This window comes from Pezoporus wallicus, unplaced genomic scaffold (assembly GCF_028554395.1).
Source record: "Pezoporus wallicus isolate ANWC-B61680 ecotype Strahan unplaced genomic scaffold, APGP_CSIRO_Pwel_v1 contig_5767, whole genome shotgun sequence".
In the NCBI taxonomy this organism is placed as follows: domain Eukaryota; kingdom Metazoa; phylum Chordata; class Aves; order Psittaciformes; family Psittacidae; genus Pezoporus; species Pezoporus wallicus.
The window spans coordinates 10,353,835-10,372,927 of NW_026640599.1; the positions used below are offsets into that span (position 1 = coordinate 10,353,835).

Genomic DNA, 19,093 nt, shown 5'->3' on the forward strand with positions numbered 1-19,093 from the left:
GTTGGACTTGATGCTCTTTCCAACCTAGTTGGCTCTACATTTCTACGGGGGACACAAGGCCCACCGCTTCTGCACAACCCGAAGCCCGACCGCCCACACCCTCTCGCCCCCACCCTTCCCCTTGCGGCGCTGCGCCTGCGCACTAGGGTGCCCCGGCCGTTTGGAAGGGGTGGTGGGCGGGCGGCTCGCGACAGCTGCCCTCCCCCCGTTCTTCTCAGCTCCCTCCGCGGGCTTGCGCGTGCGCCGGGGAGTGCGTGCGTGCGGGAGCGCGCGCAGGCGGTGGGGGGGGGGGGGGGGTGTGGGGTGTTTTCCTCCGCTCGCCCCTCCCACCGGGCCGGGCCGTAGAGCGCGACGGGCGCCGCCGGGCCGGCCGCTGCCCTAGGATGAGGAGGGGAGGCTGCCCTGGTGCCACAGCCCCCTAGTGCTGCTGCCGGGCAGGGAGACGAGAGGCGAGGAGCGGCGGCGGCACAGAGGAGCCGGGTGGGCCGTGCCGCGCCATGCGGCTGTGCGGGGCGCTGCTGAAGAGCCCCGTTCCCAAGCAGATCGAGTACTACTCCCGCTTCTCCCCCTCGCCTCTCTCCATCAAGCAGTTCCTCGACTTCGGTGAGTGGCGGCGCAGGCAGCAGCTGGGGGGGGGGGGGGTCGCCTGGCCCTCCCTCTCTCCTGCCGTGTAGGGGTGGCGAGGGCCCGGCCGGGCGAGTGGCGGAGGCCGGCGGATAGGCCTCGTCTCCTCGCCCCGCACCTGGCCGGCGGGGCCCGCTGCTGCGGTGGCCACTGGGTGCGCAGTTACGGTCGGGGGCGTCTTGGCCGCGGGAGGTCCCGACGGCTGGTGGGGCCGTGGTGTGCGCGGCTGGGATGGCAGCCATCCGTACCTGGTCCTCGGCACTCCGGGGTAAATACAGCCGCTGCGCTGTCTCGGCGTCCTGAAGTGAGGCGAGGCGCCGGGAGGCTTGCCTCCCCTTCCTTGGGTTATTCCCAGAAGGGGTTTACCGTGGGCAGGAGGGTCGCAGTAAGGGCTTCTGACCTGAACTTCTATGGAGTTTAGCGGCTGAAGGAGAGAGTAAGCTACAGATCCTGAATATTAAAATTTTAATCCATCGTGCAGAGATTAGTTTACCTAAACCTCGGGAGTGAGCTCTGACAGTACTTGTGTAGGAGACCCGTTCAAGGAAAGTTCATGTGCTTTAGGAAGTGTTGCTGATGAATAAACAGCATTTGTCATGTCAGAGGCACTGGACTGAAACCAGGAATGACTTGTTTTGCTCTTAAAAACTGACATTTTGATCTAAATAACAGTAAACCCATATCTGTGTCAGAGATTATTTGGTTCCTGCCCTGTGACACAAGAGTTGTTTAGATTTTACTCGCGTAGGAGTGTTACTTGTAGGGTAAATATAAAGGCTGTGGGTACACTGTGGAGCTAAATAGAGTGTTCATTACACTATTACACTAAAGGTACAGGACGACAAAAATGAGCCAGCACTGTTAAGCCAGAAGGTGATTAAAAATGGAAGCAATTGCACATTTATGGCAATAGTATTAGTGAAAGAATGCTGCAAGTGTAGAGAGCCAGCGCTGGGCTTGCTACTATGTCTTGGTGAGACAGGGCTTTCTACCATTTTTAAAAACATACCATACCTTGTCCTGTGTTACATTAAAAGGAGAACCTGACTAGAACCCACGCTTTCCTTATCTGGTCCCCACTCACATGAATGAGTTTGTTCTCTCTTTCTCACCCCCTCATTTGCTGCTGTATTTCCCATGCTCTGGCATTTGTACTCCTTATGCCATGTTTGTCTGTATTGGCAGAACAATAGCCTAATCTTTATTTTAGTCTTGGCAGTAAACAAATAATTTCACCATTTTCTGTTTGAAAGTTTGATTTGTAAATTATTGCTGGGAAGTATTAATGTTTGTGTAGGTTTTTAGTTGTGACTAGAAGAGTGTAAAGATTTCAGTCTTTGTTTTAATGACTTGGGTGTTCTGGCAAAATTTTGCTTTTTGGCAAGGCTTTCTACCATTCCAGGTTGCCTCTGCATTACTACTTGCTTCTGGATGGCTCTTGTGTGGCAGCCTTTTAATAATTCTGTTTGCTTTAGCATTGTAGTATCTGTTTTGTTTTGTGGTTTGAAATGTGTCTCGTGATTCTCCAGCAAGAAATAGTCTTATTTTATGATTTTAAGCCTGGTTTATGTTAGTGGGAATGAGCATAGTAAGAATGCTATGTAACAGGCTGGCCAGCCCTGTTCATTGGACATGCTTCAGTCTGTTGTCACTGGATGTTCCTATGGAATCTTGCGTGTATGTAGGCTATGTATTTAAGTGTAGCCATGTCTTAAGACTGGTAGGAAACTATATAGTTGTTGACATTTAAAATCTCTGAAGAAGAAAATGACCATGATCTAGGCATCTAAGATCACCAAGAGTTTCTAAGATTAGTAGTTCAATGTTGCACCAGCCTTACTAAAACTATCAGCTTGATCTTAATGAGCCTTACTGGCCTCTTGACATCTTGGGAAAACTCAAGCAGGGAGATTACAGCAGTTTAATCAAATAGATTAAAACCAGTGTAATTACTTCACTTGTGTGATCCTGGGCATTGACTGCTTTGGGTAATTTCAAGTTCTGTTGGAGACTTCAGAGGCCTTGAGGAGAAATTGGCAACAAACCTTAAGATGTTGACACAGAAGTTTTACCACTTGAGGCTTAGGAAGCCTGGACTTTATGCACAGTGTCAGGGCTCTACATTACTTATACCTGAATTACCTGAAAAAGAATTTGCTAGTTGCACAGGACACGAGTATTCAAGAGAGCAAATGCACCAAGCATAATTAGCACAATACTTAAGGCGCAGTTCAGTTGTGTTTACCTAGCCTGAATGTTTGATGGGAAGAAGACTTTGTAGTCAGCTTATGGAGGCTGCCTAATGTCTCACTTATAAATGATATTTTTGTTGAGCTACCTAAACGTAGTGCTTGTGTTACAAAAACAACTATAAATTTTCAACAAATGTAAAACAGTATAAGCCCAAAGGAAATGTGAATAACTGTCTCATGGAAGTCTGATTTTTGTCTGATGTATGCTGCTTGTATTAAAAGAGGAATTTGCACTTACTGTAATTCAAAATTTATTTGGAGAAAGATTATTTTTTTTCCCTCATGTCTGACAATAATGTAACTACAATATAGTCTTTGTCTTGTTTGTGTTTGTTGTTGTAGACTAAGCTGGCTTCTGAATTTTTGGCTCTTTGTAAAATCCTGGTGAGCAGAGGGAGAAAAACTGTTTCTTGGGGGCTGAAGAGTCTCTTCAAACATGATGGCACATGGCAAACATGACACACAGCTTAAACTTTTTTTTAATCACTAAGTGTAGGTTGTATGGAATACAGTTGTGTACATAGTGCAGCTGTAGAGTATTAATGATGTTTGTTTTAAAACTGTCTCAGGTACCTTAATTCAGGTAATTAAATCACTGTAAGAGACAACTTGGCTGTCTGAGCTAACTCCTTGATACTAAAAACCTGTGAAACAAAACAGAAAGCAATGCCTAAAGGAGTGATTCTTAGTTGTTTTTTATAGCTGAGACCCATTTGTGTCTACGGACCATGTTCTGCTATATGTGATTTACTTTGTTGAGCTTGTAGCTATCTTTGTAGCTGCCATAACTATGTAAGAGGTTACTCGGTCATGGGTTTATGATGTCTGTCACAAAGTATGAGTGCTTGGATTATGTGCTGCTTTTTTCAGTGTGTTCATTTTCTCTTTGCACACTCTTCTTGAACACTGTTTGTTTCGTTTCTTTCTTACAAAGTGCATTTCCCAAGATTCTTGTGCAATCTCATTCCTTTGCAAAAGAATGACCTTTTTCTGTGTGTTTTAATATAAACAAGTTTTGACTTTGTTTAATGCTAGCATGTTCGCTCCATGTTTTTCCAGGCCTCCATAATTATTCTGGTTTGGAAAGAATGAAAACCAACCAACTATATTCATCAGTGTATTTCCAAACTAGGCACTCTGGAAGTTATTTTGGTAGAGTTCCTCTCCTGAGTGACCCAGTCTGATATAATTACTCAAATACCTTTTCTGAAATGCACTTGTAAGTAGAGATGTAGTTTAACATTCAGGTATATTAATCTTTGTATGCTTTGGGGGCTAGGCTATTTCAGGGGAAAAAAATGTGCATACTGGAGATATGTATTGATACAGAATCTCAATTTAGATTGTTTCGGGGGTGACAGGAAAATGCAGACTACTCAGTAGTCTCTAACAGCAACTACATACATGGGTAATCAGTTGGTCATGTATGCCTGAGGAAAGTAAATAGCCCATCAGACAGGTCTAGTTGAGGAGAGTGGAGTTTCTGTTGAGAAGTGTCCTAGCATTTAGAGGGAAAAAAAGAAAAAAGAAAAAAAAGAAGAAACATAAGCTCATTGTGCCCGCACTACCGCCTGCTTTGATAAGGGCTTAGGTGTGAGCCAAAACCCTTAGAGCCATGCTGATGCTGAACCCTGCCCTAGTTGGCAGGCTCTGTGCAACTACTTAGTTTGGGTCCTGTTGATGTACTTCACTTGACAGTGTGTTTCATGAAATGAATGATTATATTGAAAAGGTTATATATAATTAAGTACAGATACAGATGCAGGTGAAATATAAGTTGTGTAATCCTTCGATCATGCATGAAAAAGTCATTTGAAGTTGTGCTAGTGCTGTATTGTGAATGTGTGCCAGTATACTATTCTCATGTATTACCCTCATTGCTGCTGCTCATCTGATGAAGTGCCTGAGACTCTTGTGAGTCTGAGGTTTGTTGTGTCAAAAACATGTACCATGTACCTTTGGAGCTTGATTAGTACTGAAGCTATCTTGGCCAATTGTAATTAACTATGTTCTAGCCTTTCCTGTTTTAAGTCTCAAATATTTTGGATGAATTTTGTACCTGTGGGGTTAAACATTGCTTTTCTTAGCTCTTTTGCACATATAGATGAAACTTAACAAAATGACACTTACCCTTCCTTATTTGTCATATGTTAGTGTTCATGTGCCACATAGTATGAGTTTGGACAAAGTATATACTTAAGATAGAAGATTGTGAATCATAGTGAATTTTTCTTGTGAAATGTGGGTTAGGAGATCCTGATTTCATAGGTTATAATCAAAATATATGTGGTAACTGCTACAGTTACTGGCATTGAAAAATATCATAAAGGTTGTAATTTAGTAATTTCACTGTACTGTGAACAGCTGAGCATGCAGTAGATAATCACAATGAGTGCATGCAGTTTGAGAACTCCTGTGTCCCGGGGCATAGCTGGAGGAAAACATGAGCAATGGATCCCTACCTGACTTATGTTTGAGTTATGTTATGAAATGATGTAGTTTGTGGTACCTGTCTTAAGGACTTGTAGGCCTCTTTCAGAACCAGTTCAAAGAATAAACCAAGCGTTGGCATTGCTGTTGATTGCTGTCAGTTGTACGTGCAGTGTTAGGTCAGGTTTCTGCAGGAGTGTTTACACTTCATGTTGTCTTGTTGGCAGCAGGCACATGTCAGCACTGGAACTGAAGATGTGCCATTGAAAAGGTAGCAGGTTACGATATAAACAGCAAGATGTGGGGTTAGGAAAGTAGAGATTGAAAGCCATCTTATGTCTCCAAACACAATTATTAGTTTTCTGATGCAAGATTACTATTATAAGACTTTTTATACAAAAAGACACTGGAAGTTATGGGGGGGGGGGAGGGGTGTCCTTTTTTTTTTTTTATTTTTGAAACAGAATGCATATCTAAGGCACTTGCAGATTTTAGGGCTAAAAGATACTATTAAATAATTACTTACCATTTATTACCTGTAGCTGTGGGTTTTTTGTTTTTTTTTTAATTGCTATTTTATTTATTGTACTGTGCATTGACCTTAAATGTTACGCTTGATTTAAATGCACCTTAAAAAAAGTTTTAATGTGAATGTTAACCAGGAGTGTGCTGAGCACCGATTCAGATCAGAAAGATGGGTGCTAGTTAGGCATTACTGTCTTTTATTTTCATCTGACTGGCTTCAGCTTCTAACCAGCAATTTTGTTAAGGTTGTCGTTGGTAGGTTGGGATCCTTTAATGTCTGGAATTTTTTTCACTGTGGAGTATTTTGTGTACATTGTGATGGAGTATTTTGTTTTGATTTTGTAAAGCTAAATACGTTCCTTAGCTTAATAACGAGTTACTTTTAAGCCTTATGAAAATACTATGAAATTATCTTTTTTTTGCTTTTCCAGGATTTCTAGTATTATTCTTAAAAAATGTCTGTTGGAGCTTTAAATAGAATCCCAGTAGAGTTTTGCCTAACAGTGGGATAGAAGCATTTTACTACTCAGTTTTTACCTTGAAAGGCTAGCCTTTTTGCCACAGTGAAGGCTAGATGCGCAAGCAGGGTTGTCTGCCTGCTTTTGTTCTTGAATTATTTTGGGGTTATTGCTTTTCTGTATTCAGTCCTTCATTCTCTGGATTTGAGCATGGATAAAGTTTGCATTTCATAATATCAAAAATGTCTCTTTGAATGGGCTGTAGCACAGCAAGTAGCTGGTAGCTCCTGTTTGATGTAAATTGTAACAGGTTATAAGTAACAGTTGCACCTCTGCCAGAGTGTCAGGCAGTGGTATTCCAATACTGTACATAATATTGAATTTTATAAAGCCTAATATTGATTATTGTGGAGGTCTGGAAGAGTCATAACTTCAGCACTCACTATTGAGCTGATAAGACAGATATTTGTGTGTGTATAGTAGCATATAATATTAGATGATAGTGTATGTCATGTACAGAATTATCTGTATCAGTCACAGTACTCCAACTGGGGTTTCACAAGAGCAAAGTTGAGGGACAGGATCACCTCTTTCAACCTGTTGGTCACTCTCCTTTTGATGCAGCCCAGGATACAGTTGGCTTTCTGGGTTGCAGGCACACACTGCTGGCTCATGTTCAATTTCTTGTTGACTAACACCTCCAAGCCCTTCTCTGTAAGGCTGCTTTGAATCACTTTTCTGCCCAACCTGTAGCTGTGTCTGGGATTGACCTGACCCATATGCAAGACCTTGCACTTGGCTTGGTTGAACTTCATGAGGTTTGCGTCGGCCCACCTCTCAAGCTTGTCAAGGTCCCTCCAGCATGTCAACCACATAACTTAGTGTCATTGGCAAACTTCTTAAGGGCGCACTCGATCCCATTATCCATGTCACCTACAAAGATGTTGAACAAGATTGGTCCTAAGCATTGGAAATTCTGCCTTAAGTAGGTGATCTAACTGGCCATTTCTTGCCTGTAAGAGTAGGCTAGTAGCCTGCAAGTGAGCATCTTCTGACTGTTTTGTTTCTCTAAACAGCAGAAAATTTCATGGTCTGTGTTCTCTTTGTCTTTGGACTGACCATAGGTGCTGCTGCAGCCCTCTGCTTTCAGGTGCTCAGAAGGGGAGATGTTACATGTGTGCACGCTCATGCATTGTTTTCCTGAAGCTGTATGTGGTGTTTAAGCAGACAGTTGAATGTTTGTTGGTGAAACAGGACAAGAACAGCAGGTCTGCATAAAGCAGTAAACAATGCTTTGCTTTATCGCTTCCCCCTCCCCCCCCCCCCCTTTATCAGGTGAACAGAAGTGATAGAGAATACAGCTTAACAGAAATGGACTGATGGCAAAACCACTTTCTGGAAAGACAGAAAGGTTCTGTAGTTCTTGAAGATCTAAGGATGTTTTGGACACCTTTTTATTTAGAAACTGGTAAAAAATAATTGCACTGTCTCCTTTGGACTAGATTTTGACAAAAAAGGAGGTGCTTGAAAATCTGAAACTTAATTAAATTTTGGTGAAAACGATCATGAATTGGTGGTATTCTTTCCTCTCAGGAATGGAAGAAATAACAGCTAGTGATTTTAAAGTACCATAACTTTCACAAACTAAGGAAATAGGTAGATAGGGTCTCCTGAGACATAAGGAATGTAAGATGACCTGTCAGTTTCTGATGCAGGCAAAAGAAAGTAGGAGACCAGTGTTAGGAATTACAGAAATACTGTTCATTAAAAAGGAATCATATGGAAACTGGAAGCAAGGACATGTATGTCAGGGTGCAGTACAAATAACAACTGAGGTGAAAAGTCATGGGATAGAAAAGCAGAGAAAAAGATGCTGAGATAATTTATAGTAATTGGGGAGAATGTTGAATTGTAGCATTTACTTGATTAAAGTAATTATGTAATGGTAAAGGCTGCTGAATTCATCTTTGCTTTGATGGTCAGAAAAAGATAACTTGCATCCAGAAACTGAAAGGGCATCACAGCTCTCCCTTGCCCCTGATTTTAGATAAGCTGAAATATGTCTAGATCCTCTTGGCTTAGTGGGTTTCAGTAGAAATAAGCCAGTGATGTGTTTTGTGACTAGCTGAACACTCTTCTGCAAATGTAAGCAGCCTGGTACAGCCCAGCTGTTGTTTACAATCTTCATGAAAATAACCTATGGTGATGGCCTCTGAGTTGTGGAAGTGGGAAAATACACTACCTGTGTGAAAAAGGAAGACGGAGTAAGTGGGGTTGACTGAAGTAGCTGAAAAATTGCAGAACTAATAATGAAGTGATATATAGGTAAGCGCCAAGAGATAATAAGGTAGTAAACAATAAGTTGTGTTGGGGCACTCTGATTTCGAAGTTAACTTGGTGCTTGCTAAGGCAGTAGCAGTCGATGCTCTGCCTGGCTTTTCATGAAGTTTTGGTACAGCCCATGTGAAATTATTAATTAAAACAAACCACCAAAAACCCCCCAAACAAACAAAACTAAAAACCCACAAAAATCTTAAAACAACAAAAACAACAACAACAAAAAAACCCACCAAAAATCCAAAACCACAACCCAAATCTCAAAAAAAAAACCCCACACCCAAAAAACCACCACCCAACTGAACCATAAGAAGCTATGGAATAACTTTAAGATGAGCCCTCATGCAGGTGTTTGTTTCCCTTCTCCCACCCCACATTGGCCAGGGGAGAGAACAGGAGGGGCAAATGGGAAAAGACATGGGTCAAGATAAAGACAGTTTAATAATGAAGGAAAAAGGAAGAGAAACAAGTGGTGCAAAGGAAGTAACTTGTCTCCTCCCACCCAGCCTGCCTTAGTGCAGTGGCTGTCTTCTGAGACAGAACCACCTTTTTTTAAATTGCTGGGCATGACATTATGTAATGTGGAACATCCGTTCGTCCAGTTTAGGTCATCTGTCTCGGCTCTGTCCCCTCTCAGCCTCTAACCCACCCCCAAACCTATTTGCTGGGGTAAGGGCTGAATGCAGGAGAAAGAGAAGGCATTTGTGCTATGCAAGTAGTGTCCAGCAATAGCCAAAACCAGGGGCATGTCATCAACACAGTTACAAATCCAAAGCGCGGCACCCTCACAGCAGAACCTTATGGGTTGCCTTGGGGAAAGCTGACTTCATCCCAGCCAGACTTGTTAGACGGACTTTTGGACAGCACTTCATATATACTCTGTGTTTTACTAGCAGTCTTTGATCTTCACAGTACTGTTCTGTGGAGTGTGAGTAGTATTGCTCTGCTTCTCCAAGGCCCAACAATGTAATCTGTAGGAGAATTAGGCATAGATTTAGGAATTGTATTATCTAATTCCATAGTTACTATATTACAGCAGTTTTTCTTGATGCCAGTTCTCCTTAATATATTAGTGTTTTTGAAAGCCATTTTTCTCCCCAGAATAGTTTAAATGATTTACAGGCTGCTACTTATCCTTCTTAAAATATGTGTATGATTTTGTGTGTGTTCCTGGAGTCAGTTAAATGTAATTTTTCTTAGAGTAGTAGGTTGAAAGGACAGATTAGAGCACTGAACTGGGACTGAGATAAACAATTCTTCTCCTTTTTCTGATGTTTTGTGTTTTGTGAGAGACTATTACATTGAGTATTTTTCCTCTGATCTTTTCTACGCAAATGTGTAATTGTGTCTTTGCCCTGTTTAAATAATTTTCTTTGCCTGGGAAGAGGCTGCTGTTACTCTATGTGTATATATGTGTGTGTGTGTGTGTAAAACAAAATCAGCACATTAGTCTGGAGTTAATGTAAAATAAGTAATGTGGGATTTATAATACTTTCACTGACTTAATTCCATCAAATGGTATGCTTGTGTAAATTTTAGTCAATATTTTTCAGAATTACGTTGAAGACTGTGTAAAAGAAGAAAGAGGCAAAGTTAAAAATTACTTCTAGCTAAAAAATAATTTAGAATTTACTTTGTCTTTATGCTTAAAAATTTGCATGGACTGCATAAATACATTTGAACCCTGGTAACTAGCAGTGGCATAGAGGAATCCTCTCATCATCTGTTTTTTTGCAATGTGGTTTGTTAATCATCAAAAGCATTTTGTAACAGGATGTTTTAACAGTCTAACACCTTTCAGCTCACTGAGACTGAAGGGAAACTGAACCATGTGGCATTGGCAGTATTTTATGTAATGGGTATTAACTTTATGAGTGTTTGCTCATAAACATTAGTTTTATCTATTATGGAGATTTGGAATAACTGTGGCATGTTGATAGGAACTAAAGGATAAAACAGAGATTCATATTTTTCTGGAACAGTTAGTGGGGAATTACGGAAGTTTTGCATAAAGGTTAGGGAGGAAGCTGGCAAATCTGTGAAAACTTAGGAAGAGTGTTAAAAATTTGGAATATCTAACTATAACCTTTGGTGTAAAATAGGTCTTCACCATTTACAGGAGGAAAGGGTGATTATAAGCTCAAAGGAGCAAAAAATCATTCTTTTTTGGTCAGTTTACTGTAACAGAATCTGATCAGAGAGCAATAAATGGGGAATAAGTTTCTTTGGCTTGATGTTTTAATTTTTAAGCCTTATCTACATTAAAAAAAAAAAAAACCACAGCCCAAACCCTTAAAATTTTGTTTTTAGATTTTGGTTTCAGTGGAACAAAACTAAATTTCTCCTGTTTGAAAGCTATAGATCCCCTTCGCAGTGTGACTAGGGTTGATGTGTGTATAGTATGTACACCTTTTCACTGCTCTTGGACTATTACCTGCTTAGGTCTCAGGAGTGTTAGCAGAAGGGGAACTGATGTACTCTGAAGAGCCACTTTTTTTAGAGGCTCCTTGTGCTTGGTAAAGGAGGGAGGTTTTGGGTTGCACATATAGGTCTAGGATCCATGATCCAGGCCATGGTTTCTTCTAAGAACAATTTGGGTTTTTGCTTGTCATGTACTGTGAGGAGTGCCTGTGATACAGCAAGACAAGGCTCAGCTGCTGGAATGATTCATCTGACTTTCAGCCTACTCTGAAATTGCCCCAGGGAAAAACAACCTTTGGCTGATGCGTCTGAAAAATAATACAGCCTGTGGGTAATTGCTTGAGCATCTCTGCATTAAACTTTATTGATCCCTTTGACTACTCTACTTGGCAAATGCTATAAAATAAGTCAAAATTTTATTTCATTAGAACAGAGTGGTAATAAGTACAAACATTAGTTTTAAATCAGGGAAGCTTATTTTAAAAATGCATGCTTTGAGTTTTACATAATGTGTGATACTGATTTACAGCTTTTACATGTGGTTGCCTCATAATCCATTCCTCTTGAGACAGAAGCACATCTTCCTTTGAGCCTTTTTAATATGACAGGAAAGTTGTGGCTTTAAGAGTTAAAATTAATGAGTGTATTTTGACTAAGACTTTCAGAGATCTGCAGTGGATTGTGCATCTGTTAATTCTTTCTGTTTATCTGTTCCAGTTCAACAGTAAGTTAAGCTGTTTCCCAGCACAAGTCTCTTTCATTCGGAGGACCATTTACTTGAAACGTGTTTACTGGAGTTCACAAGTTATATGTCATAACTTATTATTTCTACATTATTATTACATTAGTGTACAGCTAATATAAAAATAAATGTAATGGTTTTGTCCATGTTGAGATAATGACAACTATTTGACATTTTGCCCTTAACCTGCATTTACATAAGATACAAACTGACTTTCTCTTGGCTCTAGTATTCATCTATATAGCTATAGTAATTAATACACAGAAGATACAAACTGACTCAGAGATTTTTGGAAATAACTGGAGGTAAGTATAGTTTTTTCTGTATGCAAATTGAAGAGTAGTTATACCTGCTTATTTTGAATTCAAGTTGACGTCTGGACCTTTGTGAATATGATTTGGACTGGTTATTTAGAGGACTAAATAGAGGCTTCTCATTAGTGAATAGTATCCTAAAATTTTCCTTTGGAATAGAAAGAAAGTGCTTCAGTTGGCCTGGCTGACAGAGCTTGAATCTGTTAGCTAAATTGCATGAATCAGAAATGGTTTATTAAGATCAACTGTTTCTGTACTTCAACTCTGGTAACTTACCTGTATGCTGTGTTTCCAGCATGACTATTGGAAACTTCAGCTGGAAAGTGAATTAGCGTGTGAGTTTAGTAGTTTGGATTGTGCTTAGCAATGCAGTGGCACAGAGTAGAAATCAGTGGTTGTACAGTGCTAACTAAATTCTCAATTATGAACACAAATAGTTTAGATTGAGAAGACTTGAGTACTTCTATCAGTGTGCTTTTCCCTTAGGCTGCAAAGGGGCACCTAGTAATGGGAACTGGACTGAAGAACAGAAGTTACATGGGAAAGCTTACTTGCAGACTTTAATTCCTCTGGATTTAGCTGCTTTTCTAGCAGTAGTTGTTGAACAAAACTTAATTGTTCAGACTTCGTAAGTGGTATGTTTATTATAGTTCAGTAAGATGAAGAAACATTGTCATTAATTCTTCAAGTTTAATTTTCTTGAAACTTCAGAGTTTTTCGAGTTTACTTAATGAAATAAAAGTCAGTCTCTTACTATGCTAGTGATATGTGCCAAGTGAAAGCATGTCCTTAAAAAAGGGCACAATATAAAAATTGCAGTTGTTGGTGGAAGTATCGTTAGAGAGCAGTGATGGAACTTGGGCTGAAGCTTAGGTCTGCAATGTGTAAAAAACAGGTTAAGTGCCTCAGGTTAGTGTGGGCCCTGATGTGGCCGTCTGCTGGCTACCTATGTTGGAACAGCTGTGCAGGCTGTCGTTGCTATCCTGTAGCACGATGTGGTAGGTTGGAAAAGGGAAAGCAGTTTCAGTGTGCAGCTTTCTTAGAGGCAGCTCTGTGGTAGAGAGCTAGGGTCACAGGAGTCAGCATCTGCAGTTACATTGCGTGTGTTCCTTTTCCTTTCATTGGATTTTACAAAGACCTCTCTTTAACAAACAAACAAACAAATCAGCCCTGTATGCTTTTTGTGGGATTGGTGTTTTTAGTTGTTGGTGAGATAAATACCTAGAGAATATGCTGAAAATATCTTTATTTCTGTTGGGAATAGGACTGGTTTTTGGAGTTGAGGTTAGTTTGTTTTTTTGGGTGTTGTTTTTTTTTTTTTGTAGCCACATTTATTGGGGCAGTGCCATTTAACGTACAGCCCATGCTCCTGAAATGGTGTATAGTCAGTGGAATTAATTGATCCTTGAGTTCTGTTTACCTAGCTTTAGCAGCAAGTTACTAGTTTTAGCCTTCGCTCAGTTTGCTCTGATACCTTCATCTTTTTGTGTATTTTTTTTGAAGATCACCCTGTCCTTCTGCTCCACTTTTTTTTTTTTCCCTCCATTTTATTTGCTAGCATGGGAGATAACAAGTGTTCTGGAAGCTCAAGAAGAGAGTAGATATGGTCTGTCACTTCTGCCTTTCTGTCTTCCTGTATTCTGTCTAGATAAAAGCAGCAGTAGTAGTAGTTGCACAGGGATAGGAGGTGAGATGCTTCTGATCCTGTAGTTGTGTGGGGTTTTCTGTTTTTGGTTGGTTGGTTGGTTGGTTTGTTTTTTTTGTTTTGGTTTTTTTTTAAGGAATTTTGCATAGAGTCCCTCCTCTCAACAACAGGTAGAACTTTGCTGCTTTTGAGTCTTAAAGTAGTGTGGTATCTAATGTCTCAGCTCAGTGTTAACTACATGCTTAGTAGAGAGAATTAGAGCTCTGGGTGCAGCGAAAAGACTAAAATAATCACTTAGCTTATTTTCCTGTCTCCTCTGACAGGTAAGTGTTAAACTACTGATGCTTTTATGATGTTACTCTGGCAGTCCAGTACCTGCTAGGGATGTGACAGCCATGTTAGGTTTTTGAAGCAGATGACTTTGATCGTTGTCTGTGAAGGACTGCTACTGTAGTCTGTTCTCAGGGGTATTTCACAAATGTGAGAATCTGGCAGCTGAACTGAGAGCATTTGATGATCTTCTAGAGGAAGCAGAGTTCATGGTGCCATGCTGAGTTTCTGCCCTTTTCTGCAGCAAAATCGAGGTTTGTGTACAGCTTTTTTTTATGGAACTAATCCTTCTGTAATCTGAATCTTGGACAGCATATTGCTCTTGCAATTTGTAGAATTTGCCAGGATTGAATTGGGGTCTGCTGCATGTGTGTGGATAGCCACTACATTGTTAGTGCCTCTTGTTGCACAACCCAGAACAGTTTAGGTCCAGCTTTGCAACAGTTGTCCAATTCCTTCACTGCAATGGAAGGAACTGAAAAGAGGGAACATTGTGGTAAATGTTCACTTCTTCCAATTGAAAATGTGTGGGGTTTGGTTTGTTGGTTTTTTTGTTTTGTTGTTTTTGTGTTTTTTTTTTTCTCCCCTACATGCTACAGGCTTATGATCCCTAGAGCCTGAATGGGCCTTTTTATCAGTGTTAGATTTGTTCTCCATCTCTTAGCCCTATTGGGTAAAAGGTAAAAGAGAAAAGCAGGGAAAGATATGAGCAGATATCAAGAGTTGAATCCCGGAGAGGGGGAAAATAGTTTAGTAGAGAAAACTGTCTGGAGGTAAAACTGCTTCCTGAATTTCCTTTGGATTGAAGGTCCACCAGTGATGATGATGTATAATCCTGAAATCCAGATCACTGCTTAGATCCTTGTTTGACTGATCTGTTTTCTCATTTTATGTTGAAGGCTGTATCTGTTGTCAGTCTGTTACATAGACTTGTACTTAAACAAGAATCTCGGGATTGGCATCACAGTCTCTCTTTGGTGCTAGTTTTGAGCTGAAGATTTGAAAGTAACAGAGAGGCAGGCATGAATTTGCTGTTCTGTATCACTTGCATAGGGTTACTGATTAGCCCAAACAGAGAAGATGGAAGATGATAGAGCATTTGTTGACCCCCTTTTCTTAAGCCTTTTTAAAGACCTGCTGTGGTTACAGTTGGCATCTCTCAAATTTTGCCCTAGGTATGCATGCAGTAGTAATAATTTGAAATAACTTGAAGATTATGTTCTTGTAATATCTTGCTTTTTATTGCCATTTTTCTGTTGAAGTAACTTCTAATGAATACCTAACTTACAGACTCAGATGTTGTTTCTGTAGTTACTAGGATGTCCCTCATTTTGACAAATGTGGCGGTGTAAGTGTTGCTGTGAGGAACAGCAGCCAAGGAGCAACTGTTAGGATACATTAAGTATGTTTTTTTGCTTCAGAGCTGGGGAATATCTACTTGTATGTGCTGTTTGGCAAGCAGATAACTGATGTTAGAGTAGAAGTGAACCTGCTCTGTGAAGGCTCTCAGATAAATTGCATACAGCTAAGCAGCCGGTATTCTGACCGTGTATCCCAAACCAAAAAGATATACTGAAGTTATGGTGAAGCAGGTCTTCCACTTAGGCAAGCTTAAACAGAGCTTCCTTTCCTTTTCTGCAGTGAGCATGCAAAAGGATCCCAAGAAGCTCTGTACCTAAAATGTAGCTCATTAGAGCAAGGCAACTCCTTTGAAAAGAGACAGTTTAGAACTGCTGGGGTGAGCCTGGTTGAGTAGAGATGTGCCCTTGCTCATGGGAAGAGATGAAGGGGGTTTATTATGCCAGTCCTGCAGCTTTTGTTATCTGCCTTGCCACAAGTCCTGGGACTGTGTCCATGAAGGGCTCCTGTGCCCTTTCACAGGCTCCTGCAGGTCGTAGGTTCTTGTTTGTCATTTCCTCCTTCTCTGGGCTGTCTTTCATTCCTTTTGCTTTTCATTGCCTACAAAATAACTCAGCTTGCTCTTGGTCACTCTTGGGGAAGAAGTCTTTGTTCCTGAGGGTTTTCCAGCCCAGAAGCTGTAGTGTGAGCTAGTCTGAGAGTCCTGCTGTCCAGCCACAGTCTTCGTAAAGACACTGTTATATATAGTGACTTGTGAACAAACAGGTATCTCTCCTCTATTGGAGGTTAATTGGTATCTAACTTAATTGAAGGATTGAACTCTGAAATCATTACTGTGCTTCACAGAAAACAACAGTGTAATATCTGTTTCCTTTGTCTAATTTTGACAGGATGTGTGTATTTGTAATTTAAGATGTGAAAATGCAAGTAAGTGAAATGGATCCAAATGTTTGCTGAAAGAAGGATAATAGAATTGCTGACAGTAATAGAATTTAATGATCCACTGGCTGATGATACCTAAATGAGCAAGAAGAAAGGGAAATCTTAATCCTTCTTGCATATTCCCCCAAGCTTGTTACTGTTTGGGATCTAATCCATCAATGCATGTTACCTATGCAAAGAAGGTGAAAACTCTGCTGCTCATCTGATTATAATGGGACTGTCTTAAAAGTATCACCTTGATTGTGCTGGTTGCATAGTACTTGAGTCTTTCAAATTGCAAATCTCAGTGATTACGTGCCTGGCAGTGCTTTTAAAACTCTGGTTTGCTTGAACATAATTTATAGCTCCTGTATTATGCCTTCACTCACAGATTTTACAGGCAGTTTTATTGGTTATCATCACAAAAGACATTTTCTGTCTTTCTGGATTTAAGCAGAATACTGACAGTTCATTGCAAGTAAAAGGGATTTTTTTATTTTTTTATTTTTTAAATTTACTTGGTCTCTTAGAAATTAGTTATGGTGAGGAATTCCCCACTTGTGAAATGCTGCAAAATACAAAAAAGTCTGTCAGGTCTGATCTGGCATCTGAATTACTCGGGCAAGTGTCTTAACATCTTGCACTTTCATATACTTGTAGTTAAAGTTTTATAGGTATCATCAGCAACTAGTTTAGCTTAAGAATGGTATTAATTATGTCAGTCTTCTAGCTCCTGTAGGGTGGCTCCAGAGAATTACCACCTTTCCAACTAGGTCTGCAACAAAGTAGTGATATTTTTCCTGGATCCCTTTCATTTGCTTTCTGACCTTTTTTTTTTTTTTTGGTTGTGTTTTTTTTTTTAATTGTCAAAATATTGTGCTGGATAAAAATCTGGTTTAAAAATGAAAGTTCAAGATAATCTCAACTGCAGCTTTTCCAAATGGGAATGTGGTGACAAGCACTGCACTTTCCTTACAGGTGGCTAGTGAGCATCTTGTAGGCTAGTCCTAGAAGGGATGATGACCTTTGCTGGTCTTTCCAGGTGCTGATGATATATTTAAGTATTCAGTAGTTTTGAAGAGCTTGTGGCATGAAACATCAACTGGCTACTGCCATTCTGTTTTGTCCCTTCGTTTTCTTCTCTCCATTACATGTGTGGCATGTACTTTTTAAAAGCTTAATTTAGTAGAAAAATCATACTGATAAAAGCTGGTATTTTGGGGTCTTATTTCCAGCTGATATCAAGTCTTTCGTATTCAATGAATTTTATCTGTAGGATGAGAGGTTTTTATTTATAGGAGGGAGGATGAGATTATATGAAATGGGGAAAAATGTTAGATAAAAGGGGTGAAGCTCTAGGAAGGTAGGAGTAGAATATGCATTTTGGGGTGAAGGAACTGAAGGTGGGTAGTGAAAGAAATCAGACTTAAAATGTTTTTAATTCCACAAGCCTGGGAAGTCTAAAATTTGATCTGCTTAAATGGACATCTGTTTTTTTTTCCCCTCTCTTCTAACAGGTCGTGACAATGCATGTGAGAAAACTTCTTACATGTTTCTGCGGAAAGAACTTCCAGTGCGACTAGCTAACACCATGAGAGAAGTCAATTTGTTGCCTGATAACTTACTTAATAGGCCTTCAGTTGGACTAGTACAGAGTTGGTAAGTTTAAAAATGGATTGAAAAATTAGTGCAAAACTGTACGTATTGCTTTACTTTCAACTTGGCTTGAACTGTTTTGAACTGAACTCTCTTTTCTGCCTTGAACTGTATATAATGCATGTTTCTTGTCAAATTGAAGTTTAATTTTCTTCTATCTAACAATAAATATTCTAAAAGGGATCCTAGAGATAAGAATTTATAAGTTAGTCTTTTAAGTTAGTAAAATAATACTGTTGTCTCCCACATAATTAGAATCAGTCAATAACTTTTAAGAGCAAGCTTGTTAAATACTCTTTACTATATTGCACCCATGACTTCTTGAAGTAGCTGTTCTTTCTTCTTATTCTTCCTTTGTCAAAAATACCAACAGAAAATGTAAACCTTATCTGTACTTTTCATTGCTAAATCTGCAAACTTAACCTGGTATTGAGTAGAAGTTATGGAATGAGACAAAAATCTAGTGTCATCCAGTAATTAACATTCCCTATTATAATAACTAGTGTATACCCAAAATTATTTAAAGTCCTGTCATCTTTTCCGCAGTAATTATTTTCTAGGTTACCTGCATGTTCGGTGTGGTTTAGAGAGTACTGCCTTGTATGTATTAAGTTCTAAAAAATTGTCATTCATGGGGTATTTACTGTTTTTCTATCTACAAATACTTGATCCAAAGAATTTATGTAAAAATATCTTTGCAGTATGCAACAAACTTCCCTTTGTGGAAAACAGCTTATCTAACTGTAACAGCAGTTGTTTTGTAGACTTCTGTTAAGTTCAGTCATAGCCCTTGAACCAAGAAATTCCGCACTGGCTGTACCTTTCTTCTGGATTTGGTCTCATTTATCAAGCTTCATACTTAAGAAATATAAATTAGTATAAGTAATATTGTGTACTTTGGTTTAAATATGTTTGTCTATAAAGGGTAACACTGGCTGTCTTGATGACCACTTCAAACATAGTGATTAAGTGCTTCACATAAATGGGAATGCTGTGCAGCCACACAATAACAATCACTTTTGTGGTTAAGTGGCAACTTGCAAGGTTTGAAGGCTTGTATCATCTGTCTGATGTTACCA

General features: G+C 39.8%; 1 protein-coding gene across 2 annotated transcripts in view; it reads left to right on the top strand.

Moving 5' to 3' along the window:
- The first annotated feature begins 461 nt into the window (after nucleotides 1-461).
- Nucleotides 462-19,093, top strand: part of PDK3 (pyruvate dehydrogenase kinase 3) — a 50,501-nt gene continuing 31,869 nt past the window's right edge. For both annotated transcript variants that reach the window (XM_057419434.1, XM_057419435.1), the window contains exons 1-2: nucleotides 462-603; nucleotides 17,876-18,017. In XM_057419434.1, the coding sequence (XP_057275417.1) occupies nucleotides 498-603; nucleotides 17,876-18,017 (248 nt within the window). In that variant the 5' untranslated portion in view covers nucleotides 462-497. The remainder of the gene's footprint in view (nucleotides 604-17,875; nucleotides 18,018-19,093) is intronic.